At 44.7% G+C, this 11,846-nt stretch overlaps 2 protein-coding genes across 4 annotated transcripts in view; one reads left to right on the top strand and one right to left on the bottom strand.

The window, feature by feature from the left end:
• The first annotated feature begins 1,743 nt into the window (after positions 1-1,743).
• Positions 1,744-4,560, top strand: LOC307234972 (uncharacterized protein). Its single transcript, XM_080006886.1, has 5 exons — positions 1,744-1,947; positions 2,036-2,377; positions 2,461-2,709; positions 2,795-2,823; positions 3,262-4,560. Exons 1-5 carry the CDS (start codon positions 1,902-1,904, stop codon positions 3,358-3,360), a joined length of 765 nt encoding a protein of 254 aa, XP_079863012.1. The 5' UTR covers positions 1,744-1,901; the 3' UTR covers positions 3,361-4,560.
• Positions 4,561-5,153: 593 nt separating this feature from the next.
• The window catches only part of rap1gap2a (RAP1 GTPase activating protein 2a), a 92,736-nt gene continuing 86,043 nt past the window's right edge, over positions 5,154-11,846 (bottom strand). For all 3 annotated transcript variants that reach the window (XM_080006882.1, XM_080006880.1, XM_080006881.1), the window contains 7 exons: positions 11,485-11,634; positions 9,954-10,066; positions 9,728-9,826; positions 8,757-8,877; positions 8,055-8,157; positions 7,888-7,958; positions 5,154-7,125 (listed from right to left, as the gene is read on the bottom strand). In XM_080006882.1, the coding sequence (XP_079863008.1) occupies positions 7,117-7,125; positions 7,888-7,958; positions 8,055-8,157; positions 8,757-8,877; positions 9,728-9,826; positions 9,954-10,066; positions 11,485-11,634 (666 nt within the window). In that variant the 3' untranslated portion in view covers positions 5,154-7,116. The remainder of the gene's footprint in view (positions 7,126-7,887; positions 7,959-8,054; positions 8,158-8,756; positions 8,878-9,727; positions 9,827-9,953; positions 10,067-11,484; positions 11,635-11,846) is intronic.

Below are 11,846 nucleotides of genomic sequence, written 5' to 3'. Positions count from 1 at the left end.
ATATATATTATATATATATATATAATATATATATATATATAAATATTGTTGTTGAATCGTTTTTATGTGTTGATAATATTAATAATAATTTGGCCTCATTTTGGAAAAACGTAAATTGTTATTAAAACTTTCAAGTCAGACTTTCGTCAACTACTTATGACAAAAGACTTAATTAATATTTTTTCTACTTAGATATGACTGCCCTTATTCAAACTATGATTCCACTAATGTAAAGGCTACTATGGCAACGGCAACCGCAATGTCACCGACAACGGAACCGGCAACTGCAAAGGCAACGTCAAACGCACCGACACAGACAACGACACCGACAACGGCACTGGCAATGGCAACCACTACTGCAACTGGGACGGCAACAGCAACCACACCGAAAACGACACCGACACCGACAACAACAAAAACACCGACAAAGCCAGCAACGGCACCAGCATTGGCGAAGGCAACAGCAACGGAAACCGCAACGGAAACCGCAACTGCACCGACACCAACAACGGCAACGGAACCGACAACGGCAACGACAACGACAACGACACTGTCACGACATGACACTGTCACGGAACAACGACACAGACACTGACACCGACAACAGCAACGATGCCGACACCGGCAACGACGGCAATGGCACCAGCACCTGCAAAGGCAACCTCAACCACAATGGAAACCGCAACTGCAAAGGCAAGGACAACAGAACCAACAACAACAACGTCATCGACAATGACACCGACACCGTCACTGACAACGGCAAAGACACCGACACCGACACCGACACCGACAACGTCAATGACAACGACACCGAGAATGACAACGTCAACGACAACGGCAATGGCAACGACAATGACAAGGACACCGTCAACGTCAACGGCAACGGCAACGACAATGACAAGGACACCGTCACCGGCAACGACACCGACAACGACATTGTCACTGTCACCGACAAGGACACTGACAATGTCACCGTCACTGACAACGATGACACCGAGAACAACACCGAAAACAAGAATGACACAGACGCCGTCATCATCACCGAGAACCACACCGTTACCGACAATGACAATGACAGTCACCGACAACAACACTGAAAACAACAACGACACCGTCACCATCACCGACAACGACACCGACAACGACACCGTCACCGACGACGACAACGGCACCAGCACCGCACTGACACTGACAACGCCGGCAACGGCACCAGCAATGGCAAAGGCAACCGCAACGGAAATCGCAACTGCACCGACACCGACAACGGCACTGACAACGATAATGAGACTGATACCGACAACGGCAACTACACCGACAATGACAGTGTCACCGTCACCGACAATGACACCAAGAACTACACTGAAAACGACAATGACACTGTCGCCATCACCGAGAACGACAACGCCAGCATCACCATCACCGACGAAAATGACATCTATCTATCTATCTATCTATCTATCTATCTATCTATCTATCTATCTATCTATCTATCTATCTATCTATCTGTCTATCAATCTGTCTATCAATTATCTGTCTGTCTGTCTGTCTGTCTGTCCGTCTGTCTAAACAAAACTGAAAACAAGAATATATAAAGATGAAGGTCCTGTGTCAGGGACTGTGTGTGCCAGGTTTCACTTCACTTCCTTCCTGGAATGGAGCAGTAAAGGAAATCCCTTTTTTTTTTTCTTTTTTTTTACCAGCAAACGAGAAAGTGAATCGAGGAGTTGGCCAGCAGTTCAGACCAGAAAAGAACAACAGCAAACGCTTTACAAACGAGTAAAAGGAGTGAAAAAAGCCTCAAGGTTCATTGTCTTGTCTTTCCCTACAAGACACAATATTGCTGTAGGCTGAACAACTTGGAGCGATAAAAACCAGCCCACCTCAGCAGAAAGCAGCCGACCATGTATGGCTATATCCTCATAACCCTCAGCTGGATCTGCCTTCATTGTAAGTAAAACAAAAACCATGAATTTGATTGAAATGTTAAATTAGAAAAATGTGGACTCGACGGATGGCTTCATTGTCCTTATCTCAGGTGGACGCGCCGAAGAGTGCAGCAAGATGGTCCTGGCTGAGCGTCAGAGCTTCCATGTTGCGGTCGGGGGGAGCCTGGGGCTGTCCTGCGTGGTGCAGCATTGTGGGGAAGGAGGCTGGACGGTGGCCTGGAGCTGGAAGCCCACATTAGAACCCCCCCAAACCCTGAATCCCGCTCCGAGGCAACAGCTCTCCAACGTCACTCTGTCGGCCAACCAGACCCGCGTGGTCCTCGCAATCCGTCCCGTCGACAGATCTGACGAGGGTCTATACGGATGCAGGGTCACATGGAGTCCGGGCTGCAGCGACCAGGGACATATGTCGTACGTCAACATCACCTCAGGTACAATACATTAACTTTTTTTTTTTTTTTTTAAACACCTTCTCAGGGAAACGGCTTCACTAGCCATCCTTTCCCTCTTCCAGCTTCCCCCACGGTGAGGAGCGCCATGCACAGGGTCTTGGTGTGTGTGGGTGCCTCCCTTTGTTTCCCTGTTGCCGTGGGCTTGGCCCGGCGCTTCGGCTCAGAGGTGAAGCCTCGGCCACTTCCCAGGACCTTGTCAATAAATCATCGACGGCGGCCAGGAACTGTGTCTATCTCTGCGCCGTGTCAAGCCCCTCGGCCGCTCCCCCGAAGCCCGGTGCCACAGAAGGAAATCCCCTCGACTTGCAAAGGTGCCGATGGTCAAGATTGCGTGAATTACTATTTATTTTTTGCTGCTTCTAACATCGTCTTCTTGTTTTCTTTGACATTTTGCAGCTTCTCTCGAGCCAACGCCAAATAAAGAGGTGAGTCTACTCTGAATGATAGCTCGTGCATATACTGCTCCAACGCAATCTGGGGCAGACAAATAAATGGTTAAACAAAAAACAAAGCATGGTACACCTCCATATGTTTAGAAAGTTCTGTCAGGCAAAATGAGTTGTCCTGGCACATTGATTTACTTTGGTGAAATGGGTGAGAATATTGAAATATGGATCATAATCATAAAGGATCCCAATCACTCAATTATAAAATGATTAGAATTCAGCATCCATTTGGTCAGTCTTGGCAACCAACAGCTAATGCATAGTTGCCAACTTGGCAGCCTCTTCTAAAGATTAATGTCGTGCCGATGGTAATGCCCTTTGTTGCACCTTTTCACTTGAATAATTACATAACACTTAATAATGACTTCCTCAGCATGTTCTTTTCCAAACTACTCCATGTTCCTTGTTGTGTTCCAGCCCATGTACGCTGCGCTCTCTCAGGAAGTTCTGACCAAACAGCGAGCCACCAGGGAACCAGCCAAGGCCACCGTCTACTCCTCCCTCAAGTTCTCCTGACGTAGCGTTAAGTTCTGTGATCTCCTTGGAAAATATTCGACTTGTCACCGCCAGCTGTAGAACTGCAACCCCGAATTTAATGGTAATTCAATCCGTTCCACCCAAAGGATGTTTTCGTGGTGGTGTCGACGCCCTCCACCCGACAATACCGTCTCAGAAAATACAGAGTTGTTCTTTGGTTCTGAGTTTGGATCAGCAGGGGTCTGCAACGCTACTCCACCCGAGACTTTGTCCCGAACGAACTACGGCAACGGTGAAAGGTTGTATGATTCCAAGTGCTCTTGGCTGCCCAGGGCCCTAAAAAAACAACCAGAATACAAGCATAATTTTGATGATTTTGATAAAACAATGTATTTAAATGATGCGTTTATTTTTCTTGTTTTGGCCAAAATAACCACCAATACAGTACAGCCCTTTATTGTTTCTGACTCTATATGTTGTCATCGCCCACCTTCCCCATTCCCACCCGACTCTATTTACATTAATTGGTTTAATCCTCATTTTATTATTACTCTGAGTGCATATTAAGCTCAGGACATTAACCCCTGCATTATTAATGGGTCATAATATCCACCCAACACGTTAGATCAATATTATACAATACCAATACAAAATTGTAACACTTCATACTGAATCTAAATGGGCAGCATTGTTAAATATGGAAAAAAACATTCAATATTTATTTGAATTAAAATAATCTCTTTAAACACTTTTTTCCCCACATAAAATGGTCATTATATGATACAAAAAAGTCTGCATTAGGCACTGGGCAGTTTGAAGAGTGAAGTGAAGACAATGTTAAGATGAGAGCTGTAATCCTGTCGAAAATGATAATTTGTGTTTTAGTGACGGACAGTTATATTCAAAAAGGCTTTATTTGCATGACTAAATATTAATACAGTATTGCTATTGTGATTCTATTGTTTAGAATCAAAGTCAATAAAACGGTATTCGCTGAAATGATGCCGATGCCAATATCCAAATACCTTGCACACTATTCAGGGCAGTTTATTGACTGTCATAGTTTTGCATCAAAGGGTCAACTCCGTCGTATGCACAATGTTGCATGCATATCTGCACGCATTACACAGATCTTTAAGAGAAACACCGACCGAAAAGGGACGTTTTCACTGACCTCTATGAGTTAAAACATTAAACTAGGTTGCGTTGCCAGACAAATCTCAAGCAGTGATGTGAAAGCCTGCCCGATATTATTTAATTTTCATGTATATTTTTGACATAGATTGAGTGTCATGGATTTATATTCTGGCAATGTTTGGTGTTCAGAATTACGTCTGGAATATTGTTTTTTACAACTCTGTCTCCTAAACGAACATTAACATAGCCGTAAGCACACAATTAACGAAAAATGATAACTTATATTCCGCAGTGATTGTACCATTACCTTACCATACCTGTTAATCCCCTTGTTTTTCCCCAGGATTCTCCTGTATTTACTGTTTTCTCCCCCTGTGCTCCCATTTCGATATTTTCCCGGAAATCTCCCGTATTAAAAAAAAATATATTTTTCAGAAGCGATCTCTACTCCACTGCACAATCAGAGCGATCTCAAATTGAAAACAAGCAAAAAAAAAAAAAAGTGTATTTTTATTGTAGATGGAGTTATTTTCTTCCGTTTCCTAATTGAATGAAGCAAAAAAAGACCTGTGTGTAACAGGGAGACTTTCTCAGTCACTCTCTTAGCCCCCCTCCTATTTTCAAATCCCAATAGTGACAGGTATGACAATTACCCATAAATACTTGTGAATGACGGCAAAGTTAAACCGTTTATGACACAAAATACAACATTTTATTTCAGAATAGATTTTCAATGGCACATTACATAACGAAATATACATATACATTGTGTAGACTTCTAATAAATTAATATATATATATATATATCCTTTAATCGTTTTTTAATCTCTTGAATTAGCGTACTCTGCAGTTACATAAATTTTACATGACATCAATGCAAAAGAAGGTAAAACTAAATAAATTAAGCAGAACAGAGAGAAGGCTGTAGGGCGTTTAGGCGATACCCGCTACAAAGTGAAAGACATCTATCTGCTGGCTTCTCTGGTTCAACTGATTAACCTACTCGTAACCTCTCCAACTCTGAGATATATGGAACTGGTGAGTCCTCCAAGCAAGGAAAGGTAAAGTGCTTTCGCAACAGCATCCCTCCCGGACTCCCGGACGGTCGAACTTCCAAGTTTTTTTTAAATGACATTTGTTTTGACTCACTCGGGAAGGAGCCGACCCGTTCGACGCCCCGACATAAGGAATTGTTCCCTGCACCGCGGAAGTTACATAGACGTTCGCCCAAAAAGAGCTGTGACTTTTTTTTTGTTATTTGGTCGTGTGAGGAAGGGAGCGCTTTGTCCCTTGAACTTACTGTAGGTCCGGTTGCCATCGTTACCACCTGGCGGCTTGAGAAGTTGAATATTGTTGTAAAAATGTTATATCCAGGACAAATCTCGATTCATGTCCCGCCCCCCACCCCCCCAAATCCTCATATTCAAGAAGTACACCAAACATTAACACAGATACAATAAGATAGCGAGCTGCGTTGGAAGGTATCGTTTGGTGAAGTGTTTTTCAGGGCGGAGGCGCGGGGAGTTGCACAACATCTATTTTCAAAGTGATGGCTTACTCACTTCTTTACTATAACACCCTGTTGCTGACCCTCCCATCCAGCGATTTGGAGCGAAAGAAAGAGAGAGAGAGAGAGAGAGAGAGAGAGAGAGAGAGAGAGAGCGAGACGGATAAAGCACACAACACTGAAAGGGCTTTCATAGATTGTAAGGCGCAACTTTGGCTAAAAAAATAAGCTCCTGGCACGATGGGATTGGCATAGCTCCAAATTCAGCGTTTGCACTTGAAGCGTTTCCAATTGTCGAGCACGGGGTTTTGGCGTTTCCCGCCCGCCGTCCTACGCGAGGTGCCCGGATGCCGTTGTACAAGCTTGAACTGAATCTTGGCCTAATGGTTACAGTGCAGTGGACACAATGCGAGAGGCCAATGAATGTCACTAAAAGCTTCATAAAAGACGTCGGCTTGAATGCAGGAAGAGACATTCAATTTCTGCCGCTGAAAAGGGAAACTTTCTGTCACTTCTGAGGCATTGCGTGTGTGTGTGTGTGTGTGTGTGTGTGTGTGTGTGTGTGTGTGTGTAACTCCTCGCAGAGGTACCGTATGAGGACAAAGGATAATAGGAGACATTCTGGCATGATACCATTTCTGATTTTCTAAGAACCTCACAGTCCACAGAGATAAGTAACAGCTCGACCATCGTCTCCTGACTCTGTCCCCCTAAGTGTCACGGTCCCGTACCCCAGAGCCAAAAAAAAATAAACAGTATACAACTCAGGCAGAGTCGAGCTCGGTCCACTCGCACAGTATTTCAGCCGTTTCCGGTCATTTACATGAAGATTTCCCATCGTTATTGAAAACTGACAAGCAGTCAGTGAGGTGTCGACTAGATTCTGTGACGGACGGCTGGTTAAAATAAAAACGTACACGCAGGCCTCTACTTGTTCTCCGTGAACTCTCTCACAGTATTTCTGAGTTTTGGGACTTTTTGGGGTGTATTCAGCGAATCCTTCGGGGTAATCCCTTGGTGTTGCGAAGCGTGGTCTACAGTGATTTTTGTCCTGCTTTTTCGGGTGTCCGTTGGTAAATATTTGCAGCTCCTTCGGCTTCTCTTCCTTGCCTTCATCGTGCGACGTGTCGCGTTTCCGTTCCCCCCCCGGTCTACTCCGACTGGAAAAGACAACAGCAAAGAAACTTTTCTTAAATCCTTATTATTTTTGTTCTTTACTGAGCCAGCAAATGTTGGATTCAAGTCTGCGTTTCAACACTCGCCATTGAGGTCCCGAACCTGAGCCACTACCTCGATCAGTTCAGACACACAAGGATATAAGAGAATACAATTTACACTATTCATTCATTTAACATAACTGCAGAAAATGAAGGCAATTCTCTCAGTTTTTACTGCTTGTAATTGGAATGCTGGATTCTGATTGGTCATTAGCTGTAATCAGGGGGTCGGTTATTTCTCAATAATGGCCGCTGTCTGTTAATAATGACTGTTGGCCAGGGCACCAGTTGGATTCACATCCCTTGCATCACATGGTGTTAGGTCACGCTGGTGTCGACTTAGCTGAAGCTCCTAAACTAGACATACTCATAACAAAATAATTTCAAATCAATATTCCGTCTCAATGCATTCTTTTATTTAGTATTACATGATATGATAATGTGCAGCCAGGCGGTCACTATCACAAAAGAACTTGTCAAGTGATACAAGACCTCCTGGTCACCCTTTCCCAATAACGGCTGTACATTATCCCCTACACATAATTTGGTTGGGAATTCAATAATGTAAGATGTCTGAGTGCACCGCCATTTGGACAAAAAAAAGTGAACGCGCTATATGTGGACACCTGCAGTTCAACCTTTGTTGTAGTTGTTAAATAAAATGTTTTGCTTTACTCGCGAATGATGTCAGTAGCAGCGACTTACAGCAGAGGAGTGGCTCAGTTTGTCGAATCGGAACTTCAAGTTTGACCTGGGAGATGTCTTGCTCTTCACATCTGGATGAAAGGGCAGCAGCGGTAAAACTCACAGTTTGCAAAGGAATAAAAAGACATGAAAAACTCGACCAGCCCCCAGGCGGATTTCTCCGGTACCTGTGGGACTGCGGCACATGATGAGGGGGGCACTGGCCACGTGGCCATCCACGTTGAGGCAGGGGCTGAAGCCTGTGGAGAAGGCGGTGGAGGGGTGGCCGGCCTGGAGGAGAGGGACACAGTGGCAGGAATCACACAAGCGCGCTGGACCAAATCGCTCAGACAGTGAAGTCGCAATCCGGTACGATTGACATAAATGGGATTTCAATGCAGCTATGGGACCAATTAGCTCCACCAAACGCATACCGTAGAGACACATGGGCACACAAAAGTGTAAGATAGGTTGATTCTTGTTTCTTGTTTGTTTCTTGTGATGGGCACGTTCTTCGCAGGAGGAATCAGGGGCCGAGCAGCTGGGAGCGACGCGCAAACTAGAAATTAACTGAGAGTGACACGCGCTGCCTTCTGGCGGACGCAGGGAGTGACAAGAGCCGTAATCATTCTATCATTAGCCGTCGGACGCCAGACTCTGTCAGCTGCCGCCGCTGCGTGGGGAATCACACGCCGCGCCGCCCACGCCCCATTTGAACTCTTCATCGCCGACGATAACAAAACACACGCTCGATTGGCCCTGTCATAAAGTCCCACACGCGCCAGGAAATACAGAAATGTAATTTGCATCCGCTATATAACTCCCCCCAAAGGGTGAACAAATGTCAACGACCGCGGATTTCTACTTGTACTGCTGCAAGAAAAACCCACGGTGTCCAGTTCCTCCAGAGCTTCCGTCTCCCCCGTCGTGCTGCTGAAGCTGCTGGTGCTGGACGAGGAGCGCGAGATGTTGGGCCGAGCGCCGGTGCATTCCTTCAGCTTCACAAACGGCCTGCGGAGGAGGAGGAAAGCGGAACCGGGATGTGTACACATGTCGCACACAAGGCCGTCCATTGGGGGGGGGCTTGAGCTTGTTGTCACATTTTGAGTTTTCCTTTCTTTGCCTGCTTTTGGTAAGCGCCGCTGTGTTGTCTTGAAATGCCCTGAAATGCCCTTCCCCAGGTTTATTTTTCAAGATCCTTAAAGGATAGGTTGGCAATTTTTCAACCCGTGTTCAATTGTTGGTTTCCATCATTTATAACTGTCCATAACAACAACCTCATTGAACGCTTTACTATTGATGAATTACGACTCTGCTGCGGCGTCACACTGTGCTTAGTATCTCACTTGTGTTCAATGGGGTTAAATTTCTCCTTTTCAAAATTCTTTCAAAATCCTCATTGTTATGTTATGTGCATTGTGTTCTTTTTCTTGATTCACGACTTCAGCACAGTATTTTTCCTTTTAAACTTCCTTCCACTTTCCCTAGTACCTTCTTAATGATATATAACAGAACTTGGACAATGACTTTTAAGTGTTTTTGCTGGTCGGCGAGTATAGATTATATTTGACTAGATCACAGAGGTGGTCTCTACGGCTCTAAAAATGTGCTATCCCCCCTAAACACTGACTATCATAATGTATGTATTTTTGAGACGGATCAGACTAAGGGTGATTCTTGATATAATGGAAATGTATCTACTGTACATTGACTAATTTCAGGGGTGAACAAGCTTTTGAGTTATTTTTTTTAGATCAATCAAATAAAATCATTTGATTTCATCGTCATTTTTTGCTTCCCTACACAGCCGCGACAACTCACTGCTCTTGGATAATGAACCCTCCATTGAGTTTCCGTGTACCTGTCTTTGTTTGGGCAGATCTCAGGTGAACTGGGGTTCGAAGACGTCTCTGACCTCACGTCCTGCGACAGCGAGCAGCTCTCCAGATGCTTTTGGTCACTGCGGAGGGAGGGGGGAAGACTTTAAGCGATCAACATCGATAAAACATCATTGTCGTGAGCAGACTGTCTCTCTGGACCCCCTGAGCCCCCACGGGTGTTCTCAAGAGTGAGGCATTGCGGCCGACCTGCGTGAGTGTTTGTCCAGGGGGGTCTCTGTGCTGGAGTGCAAGCGGGGGAAGAGGCCCGAGCGTCGCTTCACCGGACTCTTCAGGGGAGATTTGGCTGACAACACAGGAGCCTGGAAAGCACACGTCGGTACAGCCACATTATACAGGAATGCAGCCACGGCTTGAATTTTTTTTTTTATCATAAAGTAATTAACTGTAATAGAACAACATCTCTAATGATGATGAGATGATGAAATTCAATGGTAGAAAAATGAGTTATGCACACTGGATCAACTTTGTCATAACTAGTAAACTTATCCCTGGTCACAGATGCTATTCAACAATTCCAACACTAGAGGGCAGAGTTCCCCAACAAACCAACTGTTAATACAGGTACTCCTCACTTTACCTGGTCCTAGGAGCGGAACTCGGTCGTTAAGTGAGGAGTACCCGTACTCTTTTGCTCGGTTCATTTCAATCTTGTTTGAGCCATTTTAATGTGCTGAGGGAAACATCTTAAATTCATGAAATATATTTGCTCATAAATGGTGCATTCATAAATCGAACTAAAATTGAAGGGCGCAAACTGGTCAAGTTATTCTCAGTGCAATTGACCGGACTCATTTCTGTACCCATGTCTGTTCTTGGTGAATGGGCACAGCCACCACCTCATCGGCAATCTATAACCTAGTCCTCCCTTCTATCTTAAATAGCCTTCTCTTCATTTTTTTCCACCACTCTCCGCCCCAAAATGTAAAACCAGGTGACCCAACTGCCCTCCTTCACTTAATTTAACCATGTCCTATTCATTAATCCTAGACTTCTAGACTCATCGACTTTGCTCCCCTCCTTCCTCCGAGAAAGCCCTTCTCCAACTGCGACTATTAACCAGTAATGTGTGAGACCACTATGACTACACTATTACTTGTAATTACAATGTAGTTGAACAAGCAATAGCATAGCATTATGGAAAACAAAACACTTTTCCAGCTTGTTTTGGTGGTATGATTATTTGTCCAACTAAACTGTTCCATAATCCAATCCAAACTAAACTTTGGATTGGATGATGGGAGAACTGTGAACAATGTCGACAACATCAAGAAGCAGTGCCCTTGACAAAGCTTTTAACTTGAACGAGGAACAAATTTAAAATAAGATCGTACCTTGGAATGAAAAAGTAAAGAGCACATTACTTAGCTGACAAATAAACTCAGGTAAAGGTAAAAGTAGAATTTCGAAAATGTAGTCCACAGACTCTTCATTCATCACTCTATCTCTATGGGGATGGTAGCTCAGGCGGTTGAGCTGGTGGTCTAGTGATCCAAAGGTTGCTGGTTGGATCCCAGGCTCCTCCTGCTAGCATGCTGTAGTGTCCTTGAGCAAGACACTTAACCCCTAATTGCTCCTGATGGCTGCGTCCGTCGGTGTTTGAACAATTGTAAGTCGCTTTGGATAAAAGCGTCTGCTAAATGACTAAATGTAATGTAAATGTATCCCTCCTATTCCTCCATCCCTCTCTGCCCCCTCCTCCCAAATCTCCTCCACTCACGGTGAAAGTGCTCTTGGTGCACTCGCTACTGCTCTGGGGCATACCGCCTCCGCTCAGGCTGGCCGGGACCCCGCCGCCGACCCCGGGGCTCCTGTGGCGATGGGACCCTACCATGGTCTCCATGGAGTGGCTCCTCACTCGCATGGCCCTCTGGAAGAAATAGAAACATGAATGGAAAGTAGGTAGAAAGAGTGCAAAGGGGGGGGGGGAAGTAGAAAAAACACAAGTAACCTCAATTTCGTCATCGTTTTTGAGAGGTTATTTAGATTGGCTGATCATATTATATTGTATTATATATTATTATTATTATTATTATATTGTAGTATGTTGTAACTGTGCTGTGATCACTGATGCAATTACAC

Source organism: Zeus faber (genome assembly GCF_960531495.2).
Source record: "Zeus faber genome assembly, chromosome: 9".
NCBI lineage: Eukaryota > Metazoa > Chordata > Actinopteri > Zeiformes > Zeidae > Zeus > Zeus faber.
This window is presented reverse-complemented; position numbering and strand designations above follow the sequence as displayed.

Bases quoted from the DNA above. Each gene is read 5' to 3' on its own strand.
- LOC307234972 (XM_080006886.1), top strand. From the start codon at position 1,902: ATGTATGGCTATATCCTCATAACCCTCAGCTGGATCTGCCTTCATT. The intron at 1,948-2,035 runs GTAAGTAAAACA...TCCTTATCTCAG, and splicing joins CAGCTGGATCTGCCTTCATT to GTGGACGCGCCGAAGAGTGC. The intron at 2,824-3,261 runs GTGAGTCTACTC...GTTGTGTTCCAG, and splicing joins AGCCAACGCCAAATAAAGAG to CCCATGTACGCTGCGCTCTC.